At 46.6% G+C, this 11,670-nt stretch overlaps 1 protein-coding gene across 1 annotated transcript in view; it reads right to left on the bottom strand.

Annotated features, from left to right (window-relative positions):
* The window catches only part of MRVI1 (murine retrovirus integration site 1 homolog), a 74,389-nt gene that overhangs the window by 7,193 nt on the left and 55,526 nt on the right, over nt 1–11,670 (bottom strand). Inside the window, exons 10-16 of the mRNA XM_018555119.1 lie at nt 9,731–9,809; nt 7,654–7,780; nt 6,984–7,014; nt 4,881–5,021; nt 3,631–3,762; nt 3,410–3,551; nt 949–998 (exon numbers count right to left, since the gene is read on the bottom strand). Coding sequence (XP_018410621.1) covers nt 949–998; nt 3,410–3,551; nt 3,631–3,762; nt 4,881–5,021; nt 6,984–7,014; nt 7,654–7,780; nt 9,731–9,809 — 702 coding nt within the window. The remainder of the gene's footprint in view (nt 1–948; nt 999–3,409; nt 3,552–3,630; nt 3,763–4,880; nt 5,022–6,983; nt 7,015–7,653; nt 7,781–9,730; nt 9,810–11,670) is intronic.

The following is an 11,670-nucleotide window of genomic DNA, read 5'->3' as shown; positions in this document are numbered from 1 at the left end:
TGCATTTCTGTGTGTGTTAGGCCCCATTCACACCTGTAAGTTTAGGTGCAATTAGGGATTTTTACACCAGGAACTTGCGTTTTCCTGCAGCAGGAATCCCTAATCTGACGTTTACAAGCGGCAACTGTCGCCCATTCATGTTAATGATCAGGTGACGGCATCTGCATGTAAACGCCTAACCCTAACTGCATGTAATGGCATGCTATATGAATACATGTAGTTAGGAATCAATTACTATCCCTAGACGCATGATCATGCATCCAGGGAGGGCGATTGTTTTCTAACCACATGTAATCATATCACATACCATTACATGCTGTATGCCGGCGCTTAGATGCAGCGGCTGTCACCCGTAAAAGAGTCCCCTCACCTGCTTACGTTTTTGCAGGGAGCAGGCACAATCTCTGGTGATCCAGTGGTTGATTAGTAAGGTCTGCACCTTTGGTTGATGCAGACCTTACTAACCCATCCTTTCTGCCAGTGCTCACTAAAAGGATGTCAGAGCGCTTGCCCAAAGGAACTGAGCACCGGCGTTTACCGGCACAGCCAGAAGCAGCTATGTGGTCTGCATCCGATAGAGATGCAGACCGTGGTGTAGCTGCTCCTGCAAGTCAGGTGGATGCGGACCACATAGTACCGGTTCCTGGGCCGGTATTGACCCACGGGTTGGTACTTTGAGACCTGTGGTTTACAGAGACCGAGAATTGAGATTGAGAGGCGAGCACTAACTGATTCACTGTTTTATGTAAAAAAACTATTTAATTTGAAATCTCATTTAGTGTGATGGATCTTACAAACATTTAACATACAAAGAAAGAATACATAGAAAGAATACAAGGGCTCAGTACAAATATAATAATGGCCCCACAGTCTCATCCATCATGAGGCTTTCCACGGATGTGGATTTTTTAATGCATTCTTTGCTGCTCACTCCATTTAATATCTTACCTTGCCAATAGTCAATGACATTGAACGAGAAGAGCGCGGAACACCATCATCTGTAAGTGAAAGGAAAAGAGAAGGTCGCAAGATTTTTTCATTTAGCACAGCAGGTGTATAGACCCAGAAACCCAGCACAGGGATGGTGAGAGCCCCTCATAATGGGCACAGCGGGTGTACAGACCCGGGAACTCAGCACAGGGATGGTGGGGGGCCCCTCATAATGGGCGCAGCGGGTGTATAGACTCTGGAACCCAGCACAGGGATGGTGGGAGCCCTCATAATGGGCACAGCAGGTGTACAGACTCTGGAACTCAGCTCAGGGATAGTGGAAGCCCCTCATAATGTACACAGCATGCATGCAGACCCGGGAACTCAGCACAGGAATAATGGGAACTCCTCACAGGGGCGTCCTGAGGCTGGGTGACACCCGGAGCGCTAACCGAGTGTCACCCCGCCGAGACGTCAGCGCGCGCAACCGCGGCAGTATTCCGATAGTCAACCGGCGGAATAAGGTGTGCTGCCGGGTCCCCTCCTCTCTCCAGATAATGTCGGGCGTTCGGTCCATGACCAAACGCCTGTCTTTTCAGAGGGGGGTGACACCAAAATGACTGAGTCATTTTGGTGTCACCCCTCCAATGGTGTCACCCGGTTGTGGGCCGCACCCCCCTTGTGACGCCACTGACTCCTCACAAACTCTAGTATCTACGAAACACTGAAATATTATTTCTGGGTGGACTGACCTTTTGATAGAATTTTTATTGAGTTGAGTTTAGAACTTGTGTAAAATCTAGGATTATTTGCATTGGCCAGGTAAAGTATCATGTGACTTGTTCACTATATGGTCAAAAGTTTGTAGATACCTCACCATCACACCTACTACTTGGCTGAAAGGATGTGGACATCTCCTCCAAATCATTAGGGTCAGGTGTTCCCACTGAAGAAGATTATTGTTATTGCCACAACATAAAATACATTTTTGGACAATCGTAGGATTCAAATTTGTGGGAACAGTTTGGGAAAAGTTCTTCTCTGTTCCAGCATCACTGTGTCCCTGTGCACAATGCCAGCTCCATAATGTGTGTGGGCCTGCACACAGCCCTGACCTCAACCCTATTGAAAGCCTTTGGGATGAGATGGAATTCTAATTGCAAGCCAGATCTTATCGTCCACCATAAGTGCATGACCTCGCAAATGGGCACACATTTCCACAGATAGACTTCAATACCTTGTGGAAAGCCTTCCCAGAAGAATGGAGATAGTTAATTCTGCACAAAGTGGGAAGAGGAAAACTCAATATTAACGTGTTGGAGAATTACATCAAACAGTCATAGAACTGGCACTGTGAGAGCCATTGCGCATGCGTGTGTGAAAGGGTTTCGTGCTGGTAATGCTCGTAATTGTGAACATGCGTGTAACCGCTAATGAGCCCGTTTACGTGCACACGCTAATGAGCACGTTTACGTGTGAACGCTAGAGTGCACAATCACGCGCAACGTCGCTGACGTTTAATCATGGCGCCAAAAGGCCTATTTAAACTTGCATCTTGCGTGTCCTCAATGCTAAAGAGTTCTTCGTTAGTGTCCAACGTTGATTCTTGATTCCCGATTGCTCATTATCTGACCCGGCTTGAACCTCTATATTGAAGCCCAAGCGCTGTGAACGGATCCTGATACTGAGTGGTATGTGTACAGGATTGCTAGGGGTGCTGCCCCACTTCAGCCAGGGGAACTGTAGAACTGGAAAACAAAAGAAAAAGAAGGGCGCCCAACCTCTGACTCTGCTGTTCTCCACCTGCTCCTGACCTCGGCCTGCTCCACCACTCTGCCTCTTGTCTGCTGATTTGGCACCACTTATCTTGCATGGCTTGACCTCGGCTTATCCCAACCCAGCTTCTGTCTTCTGATTTGGTACTGCACAGCTCTCCAGTTACTGACCCGGCCCGGCTTGTTTCTGATTATCTGGATTCCTGGTATCCTGCCTGGTGCTTCATTCCGGTGCCTTCAGCATCTGTACCCAGTGGAGTGGCACCCGTGCCTCACGAAGTCCTTCGGCCCTGTTCCACTCTCAGGGGTGCTCAGACCCGTGCTGCAAGGGAGGGTCCTTCTTGTCATCTCAGACTCACATCAGGTACGTGACACCATGGTTTTGGAATGGGGTGTCCAACAGGCTCATATAGGTGCGATAGTCAGGTGTTCACCAATGTTTGGTTATATAATGTAGTGTAATTCCTCATTTGATGGAACGTCTAATATGCCCAACTCTCTCTAATGTAACAAACTGTAGGGACCTTATTAGATTTGGGAAAATGTGGGTAAAAACATTATCTTCATTCATGAACAAGTACCCAGCCAATAAGATTCTTCCTTTTATTTTCTAAGCTTCTCTACAGGACGGAAGGAAGACTTTGCTTAGTTGACACTAACACCACAAACATTTGTATCTGTGATACACACAGTGTGCCATTTACCACTTCCGCTGTAATTCCGACTGGAATTCTGATTGGCCAGTTTTTTATATTCCATTAACTCTGCATGGTCCTTCTCGTAGGTCCTCTTCAAATTATCCACATACTGCATCATCACCTCCGTGGCTCTTGACATACGCTTTTCCTGGTCAAAGGAGAACGAAATTAGAAGCTCAAGTGTTACAGAACATCAGATGTCCCACCTGTCAGTGCCGTACCCTTACCTGTCGCACAGCGCCAACCATCTCAGCTCGGCTGGAGAGTCTGGTGGTGATGCGGTGAAGAACAGCGAGGTCTTCTAGCAGCTTCTGAAAGGCTTCACGGTGTTCACTGTTATGCCACAGCGACACTGAAGACTGAGTGGGGACACGCATGGTATGGGTTAGTGACAAAAGCATTCCAAATGGTTAAATATATAAAACTCAATATATGCAACTTAATCCCCTTTTAGAGTGGAGAGGGATTAGAACCTTGTCTGGTTTTTATTGCTGTCTGTGTCCCAGGTTGGGAGATTCACCCCCTATTTGTCTTAGTGATCGTTATCACTGAAAGTGAAAGAAAATCTCAAATGTTTTTGGGTTGTCACCAGAACAGGAGTAGATGAGAAATCTTCCAATGGGGACACTAGTTCGGGTGACCCTGCTGACCACCAGGGATGTCCCTCACATTGGAGGGATTTCCTCCCAACTTCCTGTTGTGGCCATCAGATGGGAAATGAAGGGAAATCTCCCCAATGGGACACAGATGGAAAAAAAAATAAGTTGAAATTTTAGTCCAAGGCTAAAAAAGTTTGCCTTCAGTTCTACTTCTGTTCTAACACAGAAAACATTCGATTTGAGAACAGTCCTTTAGTAAATCATCACTACCATCTCTAAAATAGAATACCATGGCTGTCCCCATAAGGCCTCATTAACACTAGAAACTGTCGGCATGTACAGCTCCGTGCGTGGCCGTATCGGGCAGCTACCGGGAAGGACAGGTGCTGCGTGTGATTAGTACGCAGCCCCTGTCCTTCTCTATGGGAGTACTCGGCCGTACGACGCCCTACGCTCAACCGCCCTGCACGTCCGTGTGGGTGAGAGTACTCGTACGCTCACAGGATGGATAACGTCTGCGCCCGAGCCAGGACACCCGCATCCATACGAACCTGCACGGTGGGTGAGTGTAGGGCGGCGTGCGGCCTACACTCCCCCTTATGAAACTAAGGTGGAGCAGATGTTTTTCTATCAGGCAGAACTTCCAGAAACAAAAATTAAGGTACTAGAGAGGAACGAAATTCAGAAGATTCCCTTTGGTGAAGAAAAAAAAAAAAGGAAATTTTGGCCAAACTTCCCCATTTTTTTCATAGAGGGAAGGAAAAATCAAGGTGGTTTTTTGACTCTTTTAAGAGTGCGATTGTCTCTGCTAAATGTGTTTGTGGCTGATTCCTTTAACTGAACATTTGTTTTATCCTGACACTCCTCGATCTTCTTACCACGACGGCCGTTCTGAAGTTTTCCAGCTCCTTCTCGTTGTTCTCCTCGGTCAGGTTGCGTTCCCTTTCGGCCTGTTTCAGTCGGGACTCCAGAGTGTAACTGTCATTGCGAAAGGCCAGAGAGAGCTGGACAAACACGCTCTGTGGAATGACAGACACACGGAATGGCAAAAATATTATTTTTGGTGGTGATATCCGGCGCCCTTTGGGACAGGCGTGGCATAAATATGGAAAGGTCCCTGGCACAGTCAATGTGGAAAGTGAATTGAAAGAACACTCCTTTTCTTCTCATATCATTATAGGTGTTTAGTTTAAGGTAGTATATATGATATCTTATTAGATATTGTTTTAGGGTAAAGTGGAACTAAACTCGACAATTAAAAATTGTTCTATTCAAAAGCTCACCTTGCATGCAGTGCCGGGTTTCCCACAAGGCCACCAAGGCGCGCCTTAGGGCAGCAGGGAGTAGAGGGGCAGCACGGCCACCAGGTAGGTAGTTTTTTTCTACATTTGGCCCTGCTTCAGGCAATTGAGGAACCCGGCCTTGGGGCAGCAGAAAGAGTATGCTTGCATGAGGTCCAAAAGTAGTGAGCAATTCAGAAGAACATATTCCATTGTGTTCTGTGCCAATTTTCTATGTCAGGTTGGCAAGTGGCACATGCACATTCACTGCTAAATTCTCGCCATTATTCAGGTCCTTGGATCTGCTCTATTCTGAGCCGGGGCCGACATCACCTCTCCCCACTCCCAACCAGCAGAAACTCTTGCCAGCTCCTAGCTATCTACTAGCCATGGAGAAGGGTTGTGATGTAGCATTACCAGCATCATGACATCTACTCTTCTGTAATGAGGTTTGGTTTTAGTAGGACTTAGTAGTGACATTGGTAATGGGCGGCTGCTACCAATCAGGAAGTGGAGTGCCACAATCTAGCCAAGATGGCACCAGCTTTGGTGGACAGGAAGGGGGGGGGTGGGGGTGTCATAGCCTGCAATAGTTTGCCTTGTAGGGAATTGGGTGTAGAGTGGATAGCCTGGTTACACTTTAATTAGAATTGGACAGTTTCTATACAAAGGGCAGACATACTTGGTATTTAGTATACTTACTGCCCATCCCCTTTTTCTTCCCTTTCCCCATCATCCTCCTCTGTTGAGAAGTGAATGCTCTTTCACCTACTCTGTTGGGGCACACCTGTAGGAGGTGCCTACCCCTGCCCTAGACCCTCTTATACCCTTCAGAGGGTTCTCCATGGGTATATAAGGGAATTAAGAATCTGGTGATATAAGTAACTTAACTGAAAAGCCAAACTTTTAGCCAGCCAGAAACATGGCAGGGGTGGAGAAGGGCTCTCTACTTGGTGCTGGAGAGACGGAAGAACCAAACCGTGCCCTTTTTCCACACAAAGAGAAAAACATAACTGTGCATGCAGCTGTTTGGATATGCAGAGCTCCAAATAATAGTCTGACATATCTTTATATAGATTGCTCAACATGTCAGAATATTGGCAATTCTGTTCGGCCTTTTTTACAGTTCACATACCCACTCCATGCTTTATAGCCAGGAAGGCTTGCCACTACTGAAAGGCTGCTTCCCAGGTTCATCGACAACACGCCTTTCGCTTATTGGACCCTGAAGAAGCAGCAACCTCCTGGTGCGGCGTTACTGTGATCTCCTCCCCCTCCTGTCCCCAGGGGCATTAAAGATGTTAGGATACCGACACTATACCATAAAATAGAGTAACTGAAGAACATAAACTCCCATCCTCCCATGGTTGAACTCGATGGAGTGGTGTCTTTTTTCCACCTGACTATATAACTCTCAGCCTATTTGATACTATGCGGTAAGTGTGGGAAGTTAATAAAATAGACTTTATGTAAATGTACAAATCAGCACTGAAAGATACATTCAGTGATTTATGTGAAAATATATATATTATATACATATACACACACATAGATAGATATATATCTATCTATGTGTGTGTGTGTATATAAATATATACACACACACACACACAAACATATGGACTAAAGGGTGTTCTATACATTCAATCTTGCAGAGTAAGAGTTGTAAATGTTTCAGGAAATCTTCCGCAGGTGACTCACCTCAACTTCCTTCTCAGTCAGTGGCGGGGCACTGCAATGGAAAGAGATAATATTTTATATGGAATTATCCGAATGTACAGGAATTAGAGAGATGAGGACACAGAGTAAAGAGGAAGAACGATATCAGATCATACTGAGGACTGGGGTAACTTTGTGACAGTTTCAGCTTCCTGCTTCTCAGACTGTTCAATAGCCATCATGATAATCAATTACTTTTCAATCAGGGCCATGGACTGCCATGTGTCAAGTTTGCCCTAGAAAAAAATGCTGCCTGTACCAAATAAAATACCAGCTGACCCGCTAGAAATCCATAAACCCAATACATGTGGTTGGTGGAATGAACACAAAAGCGATCTATCTACAGTACCGGTATCTATCTCTCTATCTATTGTCTCTCCCTCTCTCTCCCTGTTCCATATCTCTCTCCCTCTCTCTGTTCCATATCTATATCTCTCTCATCTATCTATCTATCTATCTATCTATCTATCTATCTATCTATCTATCTATCTATCTATCTATCTATCTAGGAATTAGTCTTTATTGAGGAACCACCTGCTTTGCATTGCACTATATGGTCTTGATCATACACAGTACAATATATAAGTACCAGCTGGATCATTTCTGGATCTTAAGCACATTTTTGCACACCAAGCAATTAAAAGTATTCTACCTGGTGGGAAGATTCTTGTGAACCCGCAACTTGCGTAATAAGATATCGGGAATGTTTGGCATGACATCGGATTCTGCCTTCGCCTCTTCTCCATTCTCCTCACCATCCTCATGGACCGGCGAAGACCCTGAAAATGAAGGATATAAGTACAGTACAGACTGCCCGGTCTGAGCATCACCGACCATGACTGAGGAGGTCAGGGCTTACTTGGACAACCACGACCAGCTCTGCCAACCACTGAATATTGTCTCTCACAGGTTTCATAACGGGTAATCTGACCTTCCATTGTGCCAGCAGAGCAATGCTAATCATTGTACCTACTACTCATCGCATTTACCTGCCACGAAACCCTGTACCCGCCACTTAATGCTGTACCTGCCGCTGTAACAATTCTTTCTATTCGATACACTGAATTAAATTAAAATGTATAAAAAAATTTAAACCTTCTGCTTCCATGGAGTGTGTGCATGTGCCGCTTTGTTCCCAGGAATAAGACCCGGTCCTTTCCAAAGCGCTGCGCCGATGATAAGCCCAACAGGACATGAATAAGCCTCCCATCAGGCCTTGTGGTGGCTTATCACTGGGCAGCAGCATTCAACCCTACAGCTACTGATGCGCCATAAATACCCGGAATGGACACAATGACAGGTTTGCTTTAAAGACAAGGCTGTGATAATACACTAAACCCTCCATTGCTGGTCTGTTCACACCATATGTATTGGGCTTCACTGGACAGCAGATGTCCAACGCAGTCTCAACGCAAGTTGCCTTACGTCAGAGATGTAGCTAGCTCCTTTTGCACCCGAGGCAAAAACAAAAAAACGTGCCCCCCCCCTCCCCTCCCCTGCCTGTTGGGGAGGGGAGGTCACATTCTCAGCCAGGATCTGGCAGCCGGCGGTCCCCCAGCACCTGTGCCCGAGGCGAGAGCCTCAGTCGCCTTGCCCTCGCTACAGCCCTGCCTTATGTGTTACCATTTCAGATCACAACACTGCACTGGAGAAGAGTAGGGCACTCAGTACTTTTTTGTCACCACAGCGTTTGGCAACGCACTGCACCTGCATTGCAATGTACTGCAGTGATTAAACACAGCTGGGGATGTGACCACGCTTCATGTTATGCCCAGAATAGTGAAACACGGTCCGAAAGGGAAGCGTAGCCTTTAAGGTGATCGCTGACTAATACATTGTTATTGTTTCTTCTATCAGATTAGCAGAGGATTGCTGCAGTTTAGTTATATTTTAGCTCCTAGCGTGTGCCGAGGTAACCTGTTTAGGAACGTTAAACATTTCTTGCGCTTTTCATCTTCGTTACATGGTGGGAGTCAGAATTTACAAAAGAGAGATAACATTGTTTGTGCTTTCAGTTCAGCTCACAGGAAGTGATGAGGGCATTGCATTTCTGGCGGGATCAACATGTATTTTCTGTACTTGCTGAAAATGTTCTTAGTCTGAAAAATGAAAACTAATGCAGCCACCCCATGCAAGGACAGGCCAGCTGTGACAGACAACATTTTTGCTCCTTTGTTTAAATCTCCTTTATCCGGGTATGAACACAGTATGGTTACAGATACCTAATGGTAATGGCCAATGAACCCGTGGGCTGGAAAGTTGCTACCAATAATACAAGGATAAATGGCGTTCCATTATGGAATATGTGCCCTCCACTGGACAAAGGATTGACAGGCTGATGGCCCTCCTGTGTTCCCAACCCTGCCCACTGGCCACGGCATGATAAGGGGCTCACGGTCAGTCTTCTGCTGCGTGCTCTGAAATGCAAAAAATAAAAACTTCACCAGGAAGAGCGAGAACCCCTTACCATGCCAAGGCTGGTGGGCGGAGCTGAGAACACAGGAGGGTCATCACTTTTCCACTCAACCTGGTGTTAAAAATGATTTAGGATAACTGGAGTTGTTGCTGAGGGCAACCAGATTCCTGGCTGCATTTCAGAAACCATCTGCTATAGGACAATAGCACCTTTCCCAGTCCTGGTCGTTGAATTTTCAGCCTTCCCTTAATGATAACATCAATTACTGGCAGATAATAAACAAAAAACGCACCAGGCACCTCCAGCCTCGTACCTCTTTCCTGCTCAGCTGCCTCACTGAGATCCGGAAGCTTCAGGCTGCAGAGGTTCTGACTCCTCATCAGTTTGTTCTCCTAAAAGGATCAAAAAAATTATTTGGTAACACTTGATACAAAGTCATTTATTGGCCATGCATCTTTATATAGCTCTGACATATTCCATAGTGCTGTACAGAGAACACTAAGCTCCTATGTCCAGTCCCTGTGCCAGGGAAGACTAGGCCTCCAATCACCCTACAGCGAGGGTTAGAGCTCCAATCACCCTGCGGGCAAGGCTAGGGCTCCAATCACCCTGCAGGGAAGGCTAGGGCTCCAATCACCCTGCAGGGAAGGCTAGGCCTCCAATCACCCTGCAGGGAAGGTTATTGTTCCAATCTTCCTGCAGGGAAGGTTATTGCTCCAATCACCCTGCGGGAAAGGCTAGGGCTCCAATCACCTTGCGGGGAAGGCTTGGGCGCCAATCACCCTGCGGGGAAGGTTCGGGCGCCAATCACCCTGCGAGGAGGGCTCGGGCTCCAATCACCCTGAATGCTACTGATACTGCAAGAGACCTGCAGCAAGATTTGGTGGCCCCAGGTACTGAGGTTTCAGTTTGCGCAGTAAAGTGCGTACTAAACGCAGACGGTTTCCATGCCAGAACTCCAAGACGTGACCGAAAAGCACAAGAAAAGTCAGCTCCAATATGCCCAAGTTGCTAGTTGGACCTTTTCGGGTTGAAGATGGACTCAAAATCAACTCCCAAACCTACTGCCAGATTTTAGAAGACACTTTCTTCCAGCCGTGGTACAGGAAAAAGTCTGATCGTAATATGTATGCAGGACAATGCTCCATCGCATGCATCCAAGTACTCCACTGCGTGGCTAGCCAGTAAAGAATAATGACATGGCCGCTTTCCTCACCTGACCTAAACCCTACCGAGAACTTGTGGACCCTTCATAAACGGGAGATTCACAATGAAGGGGAACAGTGTCTGGGGGGCCGTGGTTGCTGCTGCACAAAAAGTTGATGGTCAACAGATGAAGAAACTGACAGACTCCATGGATGGAAGGCTGAGGGGTGGTATTGAAGAGAAGGGGGGCTATATTGGTCACTGATTTTGTTTTTGAAAATGCCAGAAATGTTTATTTCTAAATTTTGAGTTGTTTGTTTCTTATTTTCACTTTAACAGATGAAAATAAACAAGTGAGATGGGAAAGTTTTCATTTTCCATTTAGTTGCAAAATAATTGTGCACACAGAGAGACCTCACTTTTACTTTCTTAAAGGAGAACTATGGGGTTAAGGCTTTTCCCCATAGTTCTCCTTAGGGTAACGGGAGGACACAAACTAGCGTCCTCCCGTCACCCTAGGCTCAGTATACCACGAGCTGTAGCTCGCGGTATACTGGAGACGCCGCAGCTGAAGCGGATCCCGACAATTATGTAGATGCGGATCCCTATCTAGAGGCAGAGCCAGCTGTACCCGCCCCCCCCCCGTCCATTCCGCCAATCAGCGCTGGCGGATCGGAGCGGGGAGGGGGGAATCCAGCCCCCCCCCTGTCACGGCAGAGAGCTGTGACACGATTGAGAGGTGAGCGAACGCCGGTATGTGTTCGCTCACCTCCCGATCTACTGAGCCGACCTGTGACAGTCTCATTGTCACAGGTCGGCTAGAACTATGAGGTGAGTGAAAAGCACCCCCCTCATAGTTCTCCTTTTAATATTCAAGTTTGAGGTTTATTAACATTTTGGATTGACCGACAGCACTGTAGTTGTTCATTAGTGCAATGAATCCTCAAAAATACAACTTGCCTAATATTTGTTGTGCACGCAGTGAACTCTTAAGGCATCAGCATACCAAGACATTTTGGACAATTTCATGCTCCCAACTTTGTGGGAGGAGTTTGGGGATGGCCCCTTCCTGTTCCAACATGACTGCGCACCAGTGCACAAAGCAAG

This window comes from Nanorana parkeri, unplaced genomic scaffold, assembly GCF_000935625.1.
Source record: "Nanorana parkeri isolate BGI_ZX_2015 unplaced genomic scaffold, ASM93562v1 scaffold10, whole genome shotgun sequence".
NCBI lineage: Eukaryota > Metazoa > Chordata > Amphibia > Anura > Dicroglossidae > Nanorana > Nanorana parkeri.
This window is presented reverse-complemented; position numbering and strand designations above follow the sequence as displayed.